The sequence below is a fragment of the Falco punctatus genome (assembly GCF_963210335.1).
Source record: "Falco punctatus genome assembly, chromosome: Z".
NCBI lineage: Eukaryota > Metazoa > Chordata > Aves > Falconiformes > Falconidae > Falco > Falco punctatus.
Genome location: NC_137586.1, coordinates 913,863 through 926,187, shown reverse-complemented (window position 1 = coordinate 926,187; position 12,325 = coordinate 913,863). Strand labels below are relative to the sequence as shown.

The 12,325-nt window shown below is 38.6% G+C and overlaps 1 protein-coding gene across 3 annotated transcripts in view; it reads left to right on the top strand.

The window, feature by feature from the left end:
* Window positions 1-12,325, top strand: part of WDR7 (WD repeat domain 7) — a 143,816-nt gene that overhangs the window by 10,827 nt on the left and 120,664 nt on the right. For all 3 annotated transcript variants that reach the window (XM_080371915.1, XM_080371914.1, XM_080371913.1), the window contains exons 2-6: window positions 3,561-3,732; window positions 4,929-5,035; window positions 8,163-8,241; window positions 8,767-8,941; window positions 10,777-10,853. In XM_080371915.1, coding sequence (XP_080228041.1) covers window positions 3,574-3,732; window positions 4,929-5,035; window positions 8,163-8,241; window positions 8,767-8,941; window positions 10,777-10,853 — 597 coding nt within the window. In that variant the 5' untranslated portion in view covers window positions 3,561-3,573. The remainder of the gene's footprint in view (window positions 1-3,560; window positions 3,733-4,928; window positions 5,036-8,162; window positions 8,242-8,766; window positions 8,942-10,776; window positions 10,854-12,325) is intronic.

Here is a 12,325-nt window from a genome sequence, read left to right as displayed (position 1 = left end):
GTAATACTTAGCTATTCATTATTCTGTTCTTGCTGTCTTCCCTTCCCCCATTTTTCCATGTACATTATCATGTTCGATTTCTCTGGCTGCTGAGTTTATTTGCAGTAGGAATATAGGCAGAAGTTGTCAAAATTAATAAAAAAAATTCTTGAAGAAATTGTTTTTATACAGATGAGAGATTACATTAATTTATGTTGAATGCCACGTAGTATAGTAAAAAAACACAGTGTTTTTAAATAAAGGATATTTTTGATGCAGAAAGTACTTGTTTAAGTGTTGTGGGAGTCACCACTGGGAGTACCCAGGGCAATGTAAGATCAAAAAGTCAAGTTCATTTTTTGGTGCAAGCAGGATCTCTGTGGTTGCCTCTTTATATCAAATCTGAGTTTGGCTCAAAGGAGTGACATTAAACCTCGAACGATAGCTTTCAGTGGAACTGAAGATTATTAAATTGAGGTTCCATGACTTCCATGGAAATCTGCAGCTCATGCTTGTGCCTCCTTTGGAAAAAGGGCCAATGAGATTGTGTTGTGGTGTCTGGCAGCAGCTGTGCAGTGGGTCAGTGTGACTCTGCTAGTTTGTTGGTTGTCTGATTGGAGTACCATGGGGACACAGGGGAAACTGTGGTTACCGCAGTGGGGAAGTGGAAGTGGAGTTGTAATGAACCTTACTTAGATTCAGGATGACCTTTATTTTCCCTCTGTCATAATTCAGAATTGTTTCCCTCTTCTGAAGTGCTGTAAAATAGGTTTACATATCTGTGAGCAAATGCAAATGTTGCTGGATTGCTCAAGCTAGAAGAATATGTATGTATCCATAGAAAGACAGGAAAATACGTGTTTTTGAAAAATTTCCTTGGTGACTCCTGCCTGCGTTTGGTGTGTTTATACTTCTCTACATCAGAAATTCTGCTGTAGTTTGAGCTGTGTTAAGTTCAGAACATAAATCCCCGCAAGGTAATACATAAGGAGTGTTTATTTAACACAACCATTTCACCTGTTCATTTATCACAGTGCTTCAAGCAGTAACTTCCCATGACTCAAACTGTTACTGCAGTGAAGTAGCGTAACTCCTACAGCTCTGCTTGAATCCAGAGTAAGATACCAGTTAAGAAAACATCAGTCATTCTTGATGTATTTTCTCAGCCTGATGGTTACATGGTTGTTTATGAGAGAGTAGTAGTAACTGGGATGGATCTTGTGTATGTCTTACATAAACTTGCCATTGGTACAATTGAAATATAACTTAAATTCTAGCATTTTTATTTATTAAATGCCAAATATACCCCAAAAGTGTACTCAAAGCAAGCATGAGCTCAGTTGGCTACTTGGAAAGCAAAATAAAGTGTTTTAGTTAAGGGTTCCTTTTCCTGCCCTGGCCTGTCTGGTGTGCCCTGTCACTGGGGTGCAGGCAGACAGCCCCCCAGCAAAGCTGCTTGCATCCACCCTGGCCCAGCCGGAGAACTGACAATGCACCGACAAGTTCAGTATAAGCAAACTCGGATTCAAGGATCGTACATTATAAAACATTCAAGTGGTTGGCAAGCTCAGAATGTTGCTAACAAAAACAGTGGTTTGTTTTGGTGTTTAAATCTTGTGCTAATCCTCCTAACTGTTTTTTTATTACTACAACTTGAGTTTGTATGATGTTTTTCTCTCTGAAGTTATGATTCAAACACATTTGTTGTTCTCTCCCAATCATTAAGAAAATTTTGGCTTTGTGACAGATACAAGTAACATGGAGAGATTTTTGTCAATATGCTTCGAAGATACTAAATGTTGCTATGAAGATAGTGTTGCTTCTGTTTCATGTTGGGTAGTGGCCAGAATCTGACTCATGTGACAAATCATGGTGATCGAAACTACCTTTGGTTGTTCTATAAGCACATCTAGTGCTGCTGTAGTTCGTCAGCAGGCTCTTCTGTTGGAAGAAGCTGGTCAGTTGTGGCTTTCTATTTCAATACAAACTAACTCTTAAAAAGAAACAGGAGAAAAAGAGAAAAAAATTTAGGTCCACAGATGAACTTCACAAAAATTGTCAGATCTGCTGAGTCAGCACATCTGGCCGCAGTCATACTGCGGTGCCACCGAGTTTTACTTGTGGGGTTTTTTTCCCTTGCCCTGGGTTTCAGGCATGAGGCAAGGCTCCCCAGCAGCCTGCTTGTTGTGGTGCCGTGCCACACTCCCCTCGTGGGACCTGTGGCCAGCCCATGGGACAGCCCTTTGCTCTGCAGCTTGGAGCTGGCTGGGGTCAGTGGGGCTGGTGCTCAAGGGCTTGTGGATACTGGGGAGGGAGAAGGGGGGTCGGTTCTCACAAAATCAACAACATCAAAATGACTGGATTACACGGGGCTGTCAGCTTTTGTGCAGAATAAATAAAAACAGCCTTTATTGAGTAAAAGGCGACACCATGGATTCTGAAGTGCCATAGCACAGGGGGTCACAGGACTAAGTCAGTGCCTGCTTGTCAAGTCTCAGTCTCTAAATCCCTTCTGTTCCTGTCTGGGATCCAGCTCGTGGGACTTGGCAGCAGTGGAGAAATGAGAGAGCGTAAGAAGTGGCCTGTACTTGCTGTGCTTCTTTCTTTCCTAGCTTTCTTTAGTTCCAAATAGCATTGATAGTGCTAGTAAAGATTATTTTTTTTCCCCCCCAAACCACATCTTTTGCCTTGCATGTTCTAATTTCCTTTTTCATCGCCCCATCTAAGCGGCTTTTGCTTGCATGTGGCTCTGCCTGCCATCAAAGGCACTGATATTAGAGAAGTGATGCTTTGAAAACATTTACCACTCAGGCCTAGAAACCAGAAACTGAAAGGTTTGAAACTAACTTGTGTATCTTAATTAGGCAATTTCTAATTAGCTTTTGTTTGGTTAGCCTCTTTAGATGTGTGTGTGAGGTGGTATGAACTACCAGAGTAACAGTATAAATTAAGGAATGACATTAACCTTGAAAATGGTTTCTAACTCTGATTTCACCTGATGCAGGATGCTATATATTCCAACACAACTATCTATTTAAAAAAGCTGTGTTGACATGACCCTGTTGTAACAGAACAGGATTTTTGAAAAGTGTGTAGTTGTTTGTAGAAGGCTCCAGAGCCTATTTTTGACTAAATGTAGTTGCATTTGCAAATGGGGATGAACTTGTCTATCAAACATATAATAGCTGCTGCAGCTCCACATTTGTTACTTCAAAATTATTCTAAGAAGAGTGATTTTGACAAAATTACCTCTGTATGTAGAGGTTTTGTTAGTTGGTACCTATATGTGTAGGGAAATGCCACTTTGAAAATTGTCTTTTGCAAAATGTGTAAGAAATCAAAGTTGTGAAGTTGTAATATTACCACAGGGTACTGTATTTTTTGAGTGACTGTTTGAAGAACGTTATTTAATCTGTATGTGAAGATGAACATATTCCCTGATGAGGAGAGGTGAGATTGTATACTGTAACTTACTTGAAGAATGACATATATAGTTACTATGTTTCTTTTGTATAACATGTGTATGAAGTTACTTTAGACCTGCTGAGACCTAATATTTATTATTTTGATTAAATTGACAGGTGTGAGAGCAAAATGGCAGGAAACAGCCTTGTTTTACCCATTGTCCTGTGGGGCCGTAGGGCCCCCACGCACTGCATATCCACCCTGCTGCTCATGGAGGATGCCTCAATGATTGTCACAGGATGCCACGATGGGCAAATATGTCTCTGGGACCTTTCTTTGGATTTAGAGGTGAGACTAAATTCCATATAATCTTAACTTGCTTTGTGTTTGAAGAGTGTATCGTTGTTGCCAGTGTGATTCTTGTTCTTCCATATGATAATAGCCATTCTGGTCTTCAGTTCTTTCTACGCCCTCTTTGCTTGTCCTTTCTTCCTCCCTCTCGTGAGGCCTGGGTTGACACTACATGCTTCCTGTAGCGAGTACTTCAGATTAGAAGGAGAGGTTTATGCTCTTGAACTTTTTTGCTGTTCCTGCAGTAAATTTTTAAAGTAATTACTTCCTCTTTTCTGGAGCTACTCTAAACTAGTTGTTACTTCCAAGTTTAGCTGCTTAATACTGTTTTTTGAAAACAGATTCCAGTCATCAGAGGACTTCCTAAGGTTATTTTATTCAACTTTTTTTTTTTTCTGTGAAAACTGAAAGAGAAGAAAGGCTAGTAGCAGAGATAAAGATTGATGATTAATTGTTCTATGCCAGTAGTGGCCCTGGAGTTGAAATCTGCAAGCTTCTGTTTTGAATATGAACTCACACTTTGCCTTGATATTAAGAATTTTAAACTCTTGGAATGGAATAGCAAAACAATCCTTTATTATTAAAAAAAATAATAATTAAAAAAAAGGGCAGCATGCTTCAGGAAAAGTTTATACTGAATACCTAAAAATCTCAATGTCTGTGAGTTACCCCCATAAATTACGTTTATATCTGGTATATTTAAAAAGAAAGAACAAGAGAAAGCAACTAGTTCTTTCTAGAAAGGACAAATAAAGGGCAAGGGTTTTCTATCTTCAATCTATGCATGGACTTGATATCAAGTTATTTATGAATATATAGGGTTGTGAACTGTACTTGATTGGGAGAGGAACTGTTGTCGCAGTACAAAGCAATTATTTTTTTTCATTCAAATTGGTCTGAATTCAGATTATGATTTAAAATATCGATAGCATGAGTTTGATGCAAAATGCTCCTTCCCTCCAATTTGCTTTGTTAGGTAGAAACTTCTTTTTTCCTCACGTATTGTAGCAGCATTCTGTGTGAACTCTTTCAAGACTGTATATCTGCTGCTATCCTAATTAAATGTGTGTGCATATATATTTTAACACATGTATTTATATAATATATAAAATGGAAATCTAGAGTATGTGTATTCTGGTTAAGTAATAGTGCCTATATTGTTTTTACTTGACATTTTATTTCCCTGATTCTAGATTAATCCCAGAGCTCTGTTGTTTGGTCATACAGCCTCAATTACTTGTTTATCAAAGGCCTCTGCTTCCAGAGAAAAGCAATACATAGTGAGTGCATCAGAAAGCGGGTGAGTTTCCTGAGGATTTATTAATATGCAGATCTGTTAAAGAATGGAAATTGAGGGTAGAGGAGAGATCAGGTTGTTTACATACATGGTATTTTTTGACTTAATAAAACATCTGTAGATATTGCAAATGATGGGATGTCTCCACTGTAGATAGTGAGTGTGGTGTGAATTTTGGTTTTGTGGCCTGAAAGGAGCATAGGGAAGTACCAGAGATCCTGGAGGGCGGCTTCTGATACCTCGTGTATCTTGGGAGTCAGCAGCAGGATGCCACGCGGGTGTATGTAAAGCAATATGTGGAACACTGGATGCAATTTAAGTTTGGATGGGCAGTGAGATGCATGACATTGTTTCCTTCAGTTGAGGCACTTCTGCCACTTCTGTCATCTTTTTGCTTGTATGAGTTTGTCAGGTCAGTTGACAGTAGATCCATGTTTTGCTCCTTTTTCTCTGCTTATCCAAGATCTGTTTCTTGAGTGAAAACAAGCTTGAGTTGTAGTGTAGCTCCTTGGCAGGAAATGATTACTAATACATACCTCAAAACTTGGAAATCTGTTACACAATTTATCTATATTTCTGTTGCAGTGTTTCATGTTTATCCTTAAGAAAAAAATATGCCAGCAAATACATTTTATTTCTTGAGTGGTTTTATTTACTAATCAGAGCAACTGTTTAGGGGGAAGGGGAAGGATTTCTCATGCGATTGACATCATCGGTGAATGCAGTCAGGTAATTTAAAGAAAAAAGAGCACAATCATCTGCAAGTTTTAAATAAAATATACTTTATACACTCATATTTTGGGCTAATTTATTGAAAAGATACACAGTTTGACAAACTACAGGTCAAAGCTTTGGGGCCAACTAGTTTTGTCACTCATAACTCACATGTGTTATTTCCTACCTCACCTCTTCTCCTTCCCATCCTCTGCCTCAGGCTGAGTGCAGGATTTTTGGTAACCAACTGTCCTCCACTGGGCAAGCACTTCCAGCTGGCTAAATGACTTGTTCTGCTGTGGTTTCATGCTGTAGCTTTTGCTGTCTGAATTCAGTTCCCTTCTATGCTACGGAGAGCTTTTCTCCCATGCCCCTCTGGAGCTGGGGGCCAGGCTGGTGCAGCCAGGTGGGCAGCACAGCATAGCTCAGGCAGGACAGGGAAGAGGATCCGGCTTAAAGAGCTTGCAGAGACAGTGAGCCCCTGTCAAGACAGCTTCCAGTGCTTTCTCAGAAGGCCTTCAAGGCCAGACAGTGACTTAGCAGAATTGGCCATGAGCCCAGGCCAGCCCCTGCGAGTGGGGAGGATGCATTCCCTGTATCCACACTCCTACTCTGGTTGGCAATATGTAAGAGTCCTCATTACCAGCAGTCTAGGAAACGGACCATGTACTTCTTGTTCTGATAGTGTCGTTCTGGAAGGCAGGAGCTTCCCCCCACCCCAGAATATGAATCTAGTTTTGGTTCAGGGAGTGGGACTAACTACTGTTGTTATCAAAAGCCTGGGATAGCTTCTGAGTTTCTGAGCAGAGGTACAAGCATTTCAGTAACAAATGAATAGTCTTCCTCCATGGCCTTGCATTCAACAAGATGGGTTGCCCTTCACTTCGGTCCTATGGCAGGCATCTCATAATACTGCTGATTTTGAGCATCTTTTTCTTGAGTCTTAACAGCACAGGGAGTGCTACATATTGTGGTACAGTATAGGTTTAAAATGGATTAGCTCTTCTTGTGGAGACAGTTACTTTTATTCCATACTTAACAGTATTTTGGGAAGAAGTTGTGATTACACATCATAATATTCCTTCTTAAACTAGTGAAGGTTTAGATTTAATCTGGTATGCGTAACTTGTTTTTAAAACATGCCTTTCCACTTTGCCTTTTCAAAGTTTGCTTTGCAGATGTAGCATTTTTAGTTCAGTTGTCTTTCATTAGGTGAAATATTTAACTTGAAAGTATTTGCAAAGGTATTTCTTCCCAAAGCGTCAGTCTGTTTTTGAGAGTTGATTTTTCATTCATGTACAGAACTTACTGTTTGAATAACAGACTTCTCCGTTATGCAAAACAAGTTTATAAAAGGAAAAAGAAGTTTGTGAGTCTGGGGTTTTTTGTTTTATTTGTTTTTAAAAGGCTGTTTACCAAAAGATGGCCCTCCAGGCTGAGGCCTATTTGGTGAGATGGGGTTGAGGAAGAAATGCCTTAACCTCTGCCTGTATAAATGCAGCTGGCCAGGTATAGGTCTGTGATGTATCCCAATAAAATAAAGAAGGTTTTTGTCTGGAAAAAGCAGGAAACAATATAACTGCATAACCTTTTTTAACATGGGAGTCAAGACTAGAATGTGTCAAAACTTTATATTTTTTCCTTGCACTGATTTCAATACTAAGTAATCTTTTGCCTTTGGATTTAGAACCAAAATATGTTTTCATTGTGAAATTATGTATCTGATAAAAGGAGAGAAAGCAGCTGACAGGTTCTGTTATGATTAAATTTTCGTATAAAATTTTAAAGCAAGTTATTTCTATTATTTTAAATACTGTAATTGGGGTAAATGCCTGCTAATTTGAATGAATTTATACAGGTAACTGTAATCTTTGCTTATAAGACAAGTCAGAGAGTACCTGTTGGTACTGTTTATGATTTGTTGTTCAGTGCTGAACAGTACCAGGTGATGCTTCTACTTCGTAACAGCCTAGGCCCTCAGAAAGACCTGCAGCATTCGCTGCTGTCTGACACAGTTCTGTAATACTGTTTCTTTCCTCACAAAAGGGGGGAAGGCAAGCTAATCTTTGGGTGACTTAACGGGTGCAGTAGAAGGGTATTAATGGCTTGAAACATTTGTGAGAGAAGTGAGAAATTCTCAGTTACTTGTGTTTATTTTATTGATTGTGGTGAACCTTGGCATTTCAATTGTTTTCCTTTATCTTTGAAGGGAAGAAGAGGTTGTGTAGACTCAGATAGAAGGACTGGAAATTCAAATTGATTTTGAGTTTCCCTTATCTAAATACAATTCATATAGTCACTAACAAAAGGTTCAAATAGTTGAGTTTCTCCCAATGTAAATGATTTTTTTTTTTTTAAAACGCTTGGAAGACTGAAATATTTTCTGTGTGGTTTTAATCTGCCTTTTGTATTTTAGGGAGATGTGTCTGTGGGACGTGAATGACGGGAGATGCATAGAGTTTACTAAACTAGCCTGTACGCATACTGGCATACAGGTTAGTACTTGGAGGTCCTATTTTATATTGCGAAGTGTGGATAACTATAGATTAATTATCAAAACAAGGCTATTTTGTTTCTTTCTAAGCTTGATAATGACGACATACGCATACTGAAGTGTCTCATAAATAGTTTATGCTGTGTCATCAAATGCCCTAGGGCTGGAAAATCTGTGCTGTGCTTCAGCATTTGAAAAAATGTATCATATTTAATGAGAGAGGCTGGAAAGTAAGGAGGAAAAGGAGAATGTTTTCAGAGGAGTATTGCCAGGGGAGATGGGAGCATGAGGATGGTCTTGGCAGGGAAGGCTGAGCCAGGCACCTGTCAGCTATAGGAGCTAAGTGTATGGGGTAAGGATTGCCTTGGGAAGGTAACTCTGCAAACAGCTCCCCTCATCAATGCAGAGTAGCGATGTTTAAACATATAGCTATGCTTTAGAATATATTTATATTACGGGATTTATTAGAAATGAAATGGTATGTCTCACAGAGTATAATTTCTGTATTTTGTTAATATCCATTTAGTTCTATCAGTTTACAGTTGGGACTCAGCGTGAAGGGAGGCTATTATGCCATGGACATTATCCAGAAATTCTTGTTGTGGATGCTACCAGCCTTGAAGTTCTTTATTCTTTATTATCAAAGATATCTCCTGACTGGATCAGCTCCATGACTATCATTCAATCCAATAGAACACAAGGTAATTATGTTTTTTGCTTTTATTACAGCTTTGCCTGCCTGTAAGAGAAGCACTTTTTTTCAAATTTTTCAAGAACCTGGGAAGGAACTAGTATGTTACTACTTGTGATCTTGGGCAACACGCAGCAAGCTTTCCAAACCTTTCCAGAAAGCAAAGTATATGTAGTTGTTTCTAGTCCCAGGAAAAGAGGATAGTTCAGTATCTACGCAGTATTGTCTCTGGGACAGTATTAAATGGGAGTTTTGGCTCTGGCTAAAATGTAACTGCTTTCTCATCAACCAAACCTAAAATCTAGCCAAATCACTCTGTGTGTGCGCTTGGCAGGATCCAGGCTCGCCTAGTGAATAGATTCGGTTCTGTCATCTTCAGTGTGTGCATGCGCTGAAACCTGAAGGACAAAGAACCTTCCTACAGGAAGAGTGGTTTGTTGTTTTTTTTCCACGGTGTATGAAAGTGTTTCACTAGGGTGATAACTTATTTTCTTTTCAAGAACTGAGGAGTTCTGCAGAGTACTTTGACAGCGAGAGCCAGAAAACTGGCATGACACTGAAGGAAGATGTGTAGTATACATCAAGAGTATTTGGCAAGCTATACATTATAATTTTTGACAAGATACATATGTATTATGAGTATTTCTTGTGATTAGTAGCTTTATAAAAAACGCTGTCATAACACTTTCAAAGGTATTATTGTAGGAAATGTGTTTAAGGAATGTGCTGATTAAAGTATGCAATAGGGTTTAAAAATCTGAAGACTGTAGAGGGAGGAACTTCTGAAAGTGATGACAGTCAGTATAGTGGAGAGGTATGCCAAGTAGGCTTGTGTTCAGTGGTGAATTAGTTGACATGGTTTGCGGTGATACCTGTCCACACTCTGTTTTGCTCTGCTACTTTGTGTTAGTTTGCTAGGCTTTAAATTCTGGCGGCTGAGGCAGAGGGGTGTCTCATTCAGGTTTTACTGTTGTGGAGACTATAATTCCTAAGAGGTTTAGGGAACGCTAAGGAAGATCCTAATAAAAGGAGAGGCTTCTATCTCTAGTTAGGCTCACAGCAGTTGTAAACTGGGTGTTCCCAGCATCCTGGAGTGGGAAAGCTGCATTGCTCTCCCCACATCATCTAAGTTGCTGAAATAACTGGAAGTGAAATCTGGTAGTGTTTCCTGATACTACCTTTATTTTTATTTTTTGTTTTGTAATCGCTTTTAACATTGTAATCAAGAAGTTACTCCCTGGATTTTGGTCTCACACCAGACTTGTCTGGTAGGAACAGGAATGTCTAGGAAGTTCAGCTAGCACTTGATACACTTCGATTTTTTGTGAAGGTAATAACTCTCATGGAGTAATTTTGCAAAGATGCCCTTTGGGAGCCCGCAGCCAAGAGATGTGTGGGCAGCTGTACAACTGGAGTGTGCTTCCCTTTAAACTTCAGCATCCTTACAGGCTGGTGTGGGCAAACAGCTAGGAATAAGCAACAAATCTCTCTTTCTGAGAGAGTAACACCTTGCCTTTGGGGCAGAGTGATGGGACAACCTGCAACGTCTGATAGCAGTACTAGAAGCAACTGTGACTTCCCTTCCTCCCCATTTAATTTGAGCCCTGAGTATTAATTGAGAGATGTAAACACAGCCATGGAATCTGTGTATATGTATGCATATGTGCTTCTGGAATACCACTTTGCAGATAAATGTTTGATTCTGAAGCAAACACTTCAGGAATGTTTTGGTAAACTTACAATGTTGAGGTACTCTCAGTATATTTTTGTACTCAGATATGCACAAATACGCCACAAAATGAAGATGTCCTTGTACTCATCAGCCTAATGTTTGTTTTTCCCCAGAGGATACTGTTGTAGCAGTTTCAGTGACAGGCATCCTGAAAGTATGGATAATAACCTCTGAAGTTAGTCGGATGCAGGTAAACAAAGGCTTCTGAATTAATGATATTTCCTGTTGAGATGAAGGAGGAACTTCTAGTAATTCTGTTCCCTGTTCTTTCAGCTACTTACCTAATGGTATTACAGTTTTCTTCCTCTTTGCCATTTGAAAATCAACTTTAATCCTGCTTTACTGATTCTTCAGGTTATCAGCAGAACTCCTAATCTTTCTCATGTTTGACTCAGAATTAATTTCAAAATTAAGAGTAGAATAATCTCAGAATTCTACAGATCCTTTTTTTAACTTGTACCATGTAATGATTTGTATTAATATACAAATGTTCTTGTTAATACACAAATGTTTTTCTTTTAATTTTTCTCTCCTTTTTAAAAGTCCTATTCTTTCATGAAGTCATCTTGTACTACCTTCCACAGGAGTTTTGAGTTCCAAAGAGCATTTAGTAACAGAGATTGCTGCACTAATGTGTAACTTTCCAAACTGATACGGATGCTGTACTGCATGCATAACTTTATTCAGTACAGGCAGAACTTACCTATGCAAGAGTTTGCAGTATAAGTAGTTGCTAGTTGAAAGAGATGCTGCTGCTAAATACAAGTTGACTGTGTATAGTACAGATAGAAGAAATAAGTCAGAGTGAAAGTTTGCCCTGTACTGCATAGGGGAAGTGTGTGCCTTTTAATGTGGTGGTGGCATTATAGAAATTACTTTATCACAGTACTTCATTTTTTTTAAGATTAAGTTCTCCAACTGCATTTCTTATGCTCTTAAAATATCTGTGCTTTTAACAATTTTCATTATAGTTTATTATATCATAGTATATTGTTATTAAATTTAGTATTTATTGTTAAAATTTATTATTCAATTTGGCATTTTCTTTGAGAAAGATAAGTGAGATGGAAAGATGCCTGAAGGGTCTGCTGAGCCAGGAATAGTTTTTTTACAAATATTCATTATTAGGGATTGCTATAGCTCCCTGTTATTTGGCAGTTCTTGCCTTCCTGTGTACTAAGGAATAAAAGTCTTAAAGGAGATTTGCTACATGTCTCGTCGCAAATTAGGTATTCACAGAAACCTCTTGTAAAAGATACACCTTACTATAGATGTTCAGCAACTATGGAAAATAACCTTGTGTTATGTAAATGAACTATTTTTTGATGAACTTGTTTATTTCCAGGATATTTATAATGCAAAAGCAATATGATTTGCATTAGCTTGGAAGACCTTGCTTTTAACCCCATCAGGGGACAGAGGTGGTATTCTTGTTTCTTTGTTTCATAGTTTCAAACTTGACAAAATTGTTTGCTCTCAAAGAATTTTCTGGAAACCCTTGTCATATAGCTAACATCACATTTAACAGTTACACTTTAAAAAAAAAAAAAAAGCACCAGTGAAGAGTATTGGCTATTATAAAAGTAAGAAATGCAAAGGCGTAACTAAACAGGAGCTTATCACAGTCTAGTGTACTTTGGGGTATGGGGAACCTTGAAAGAA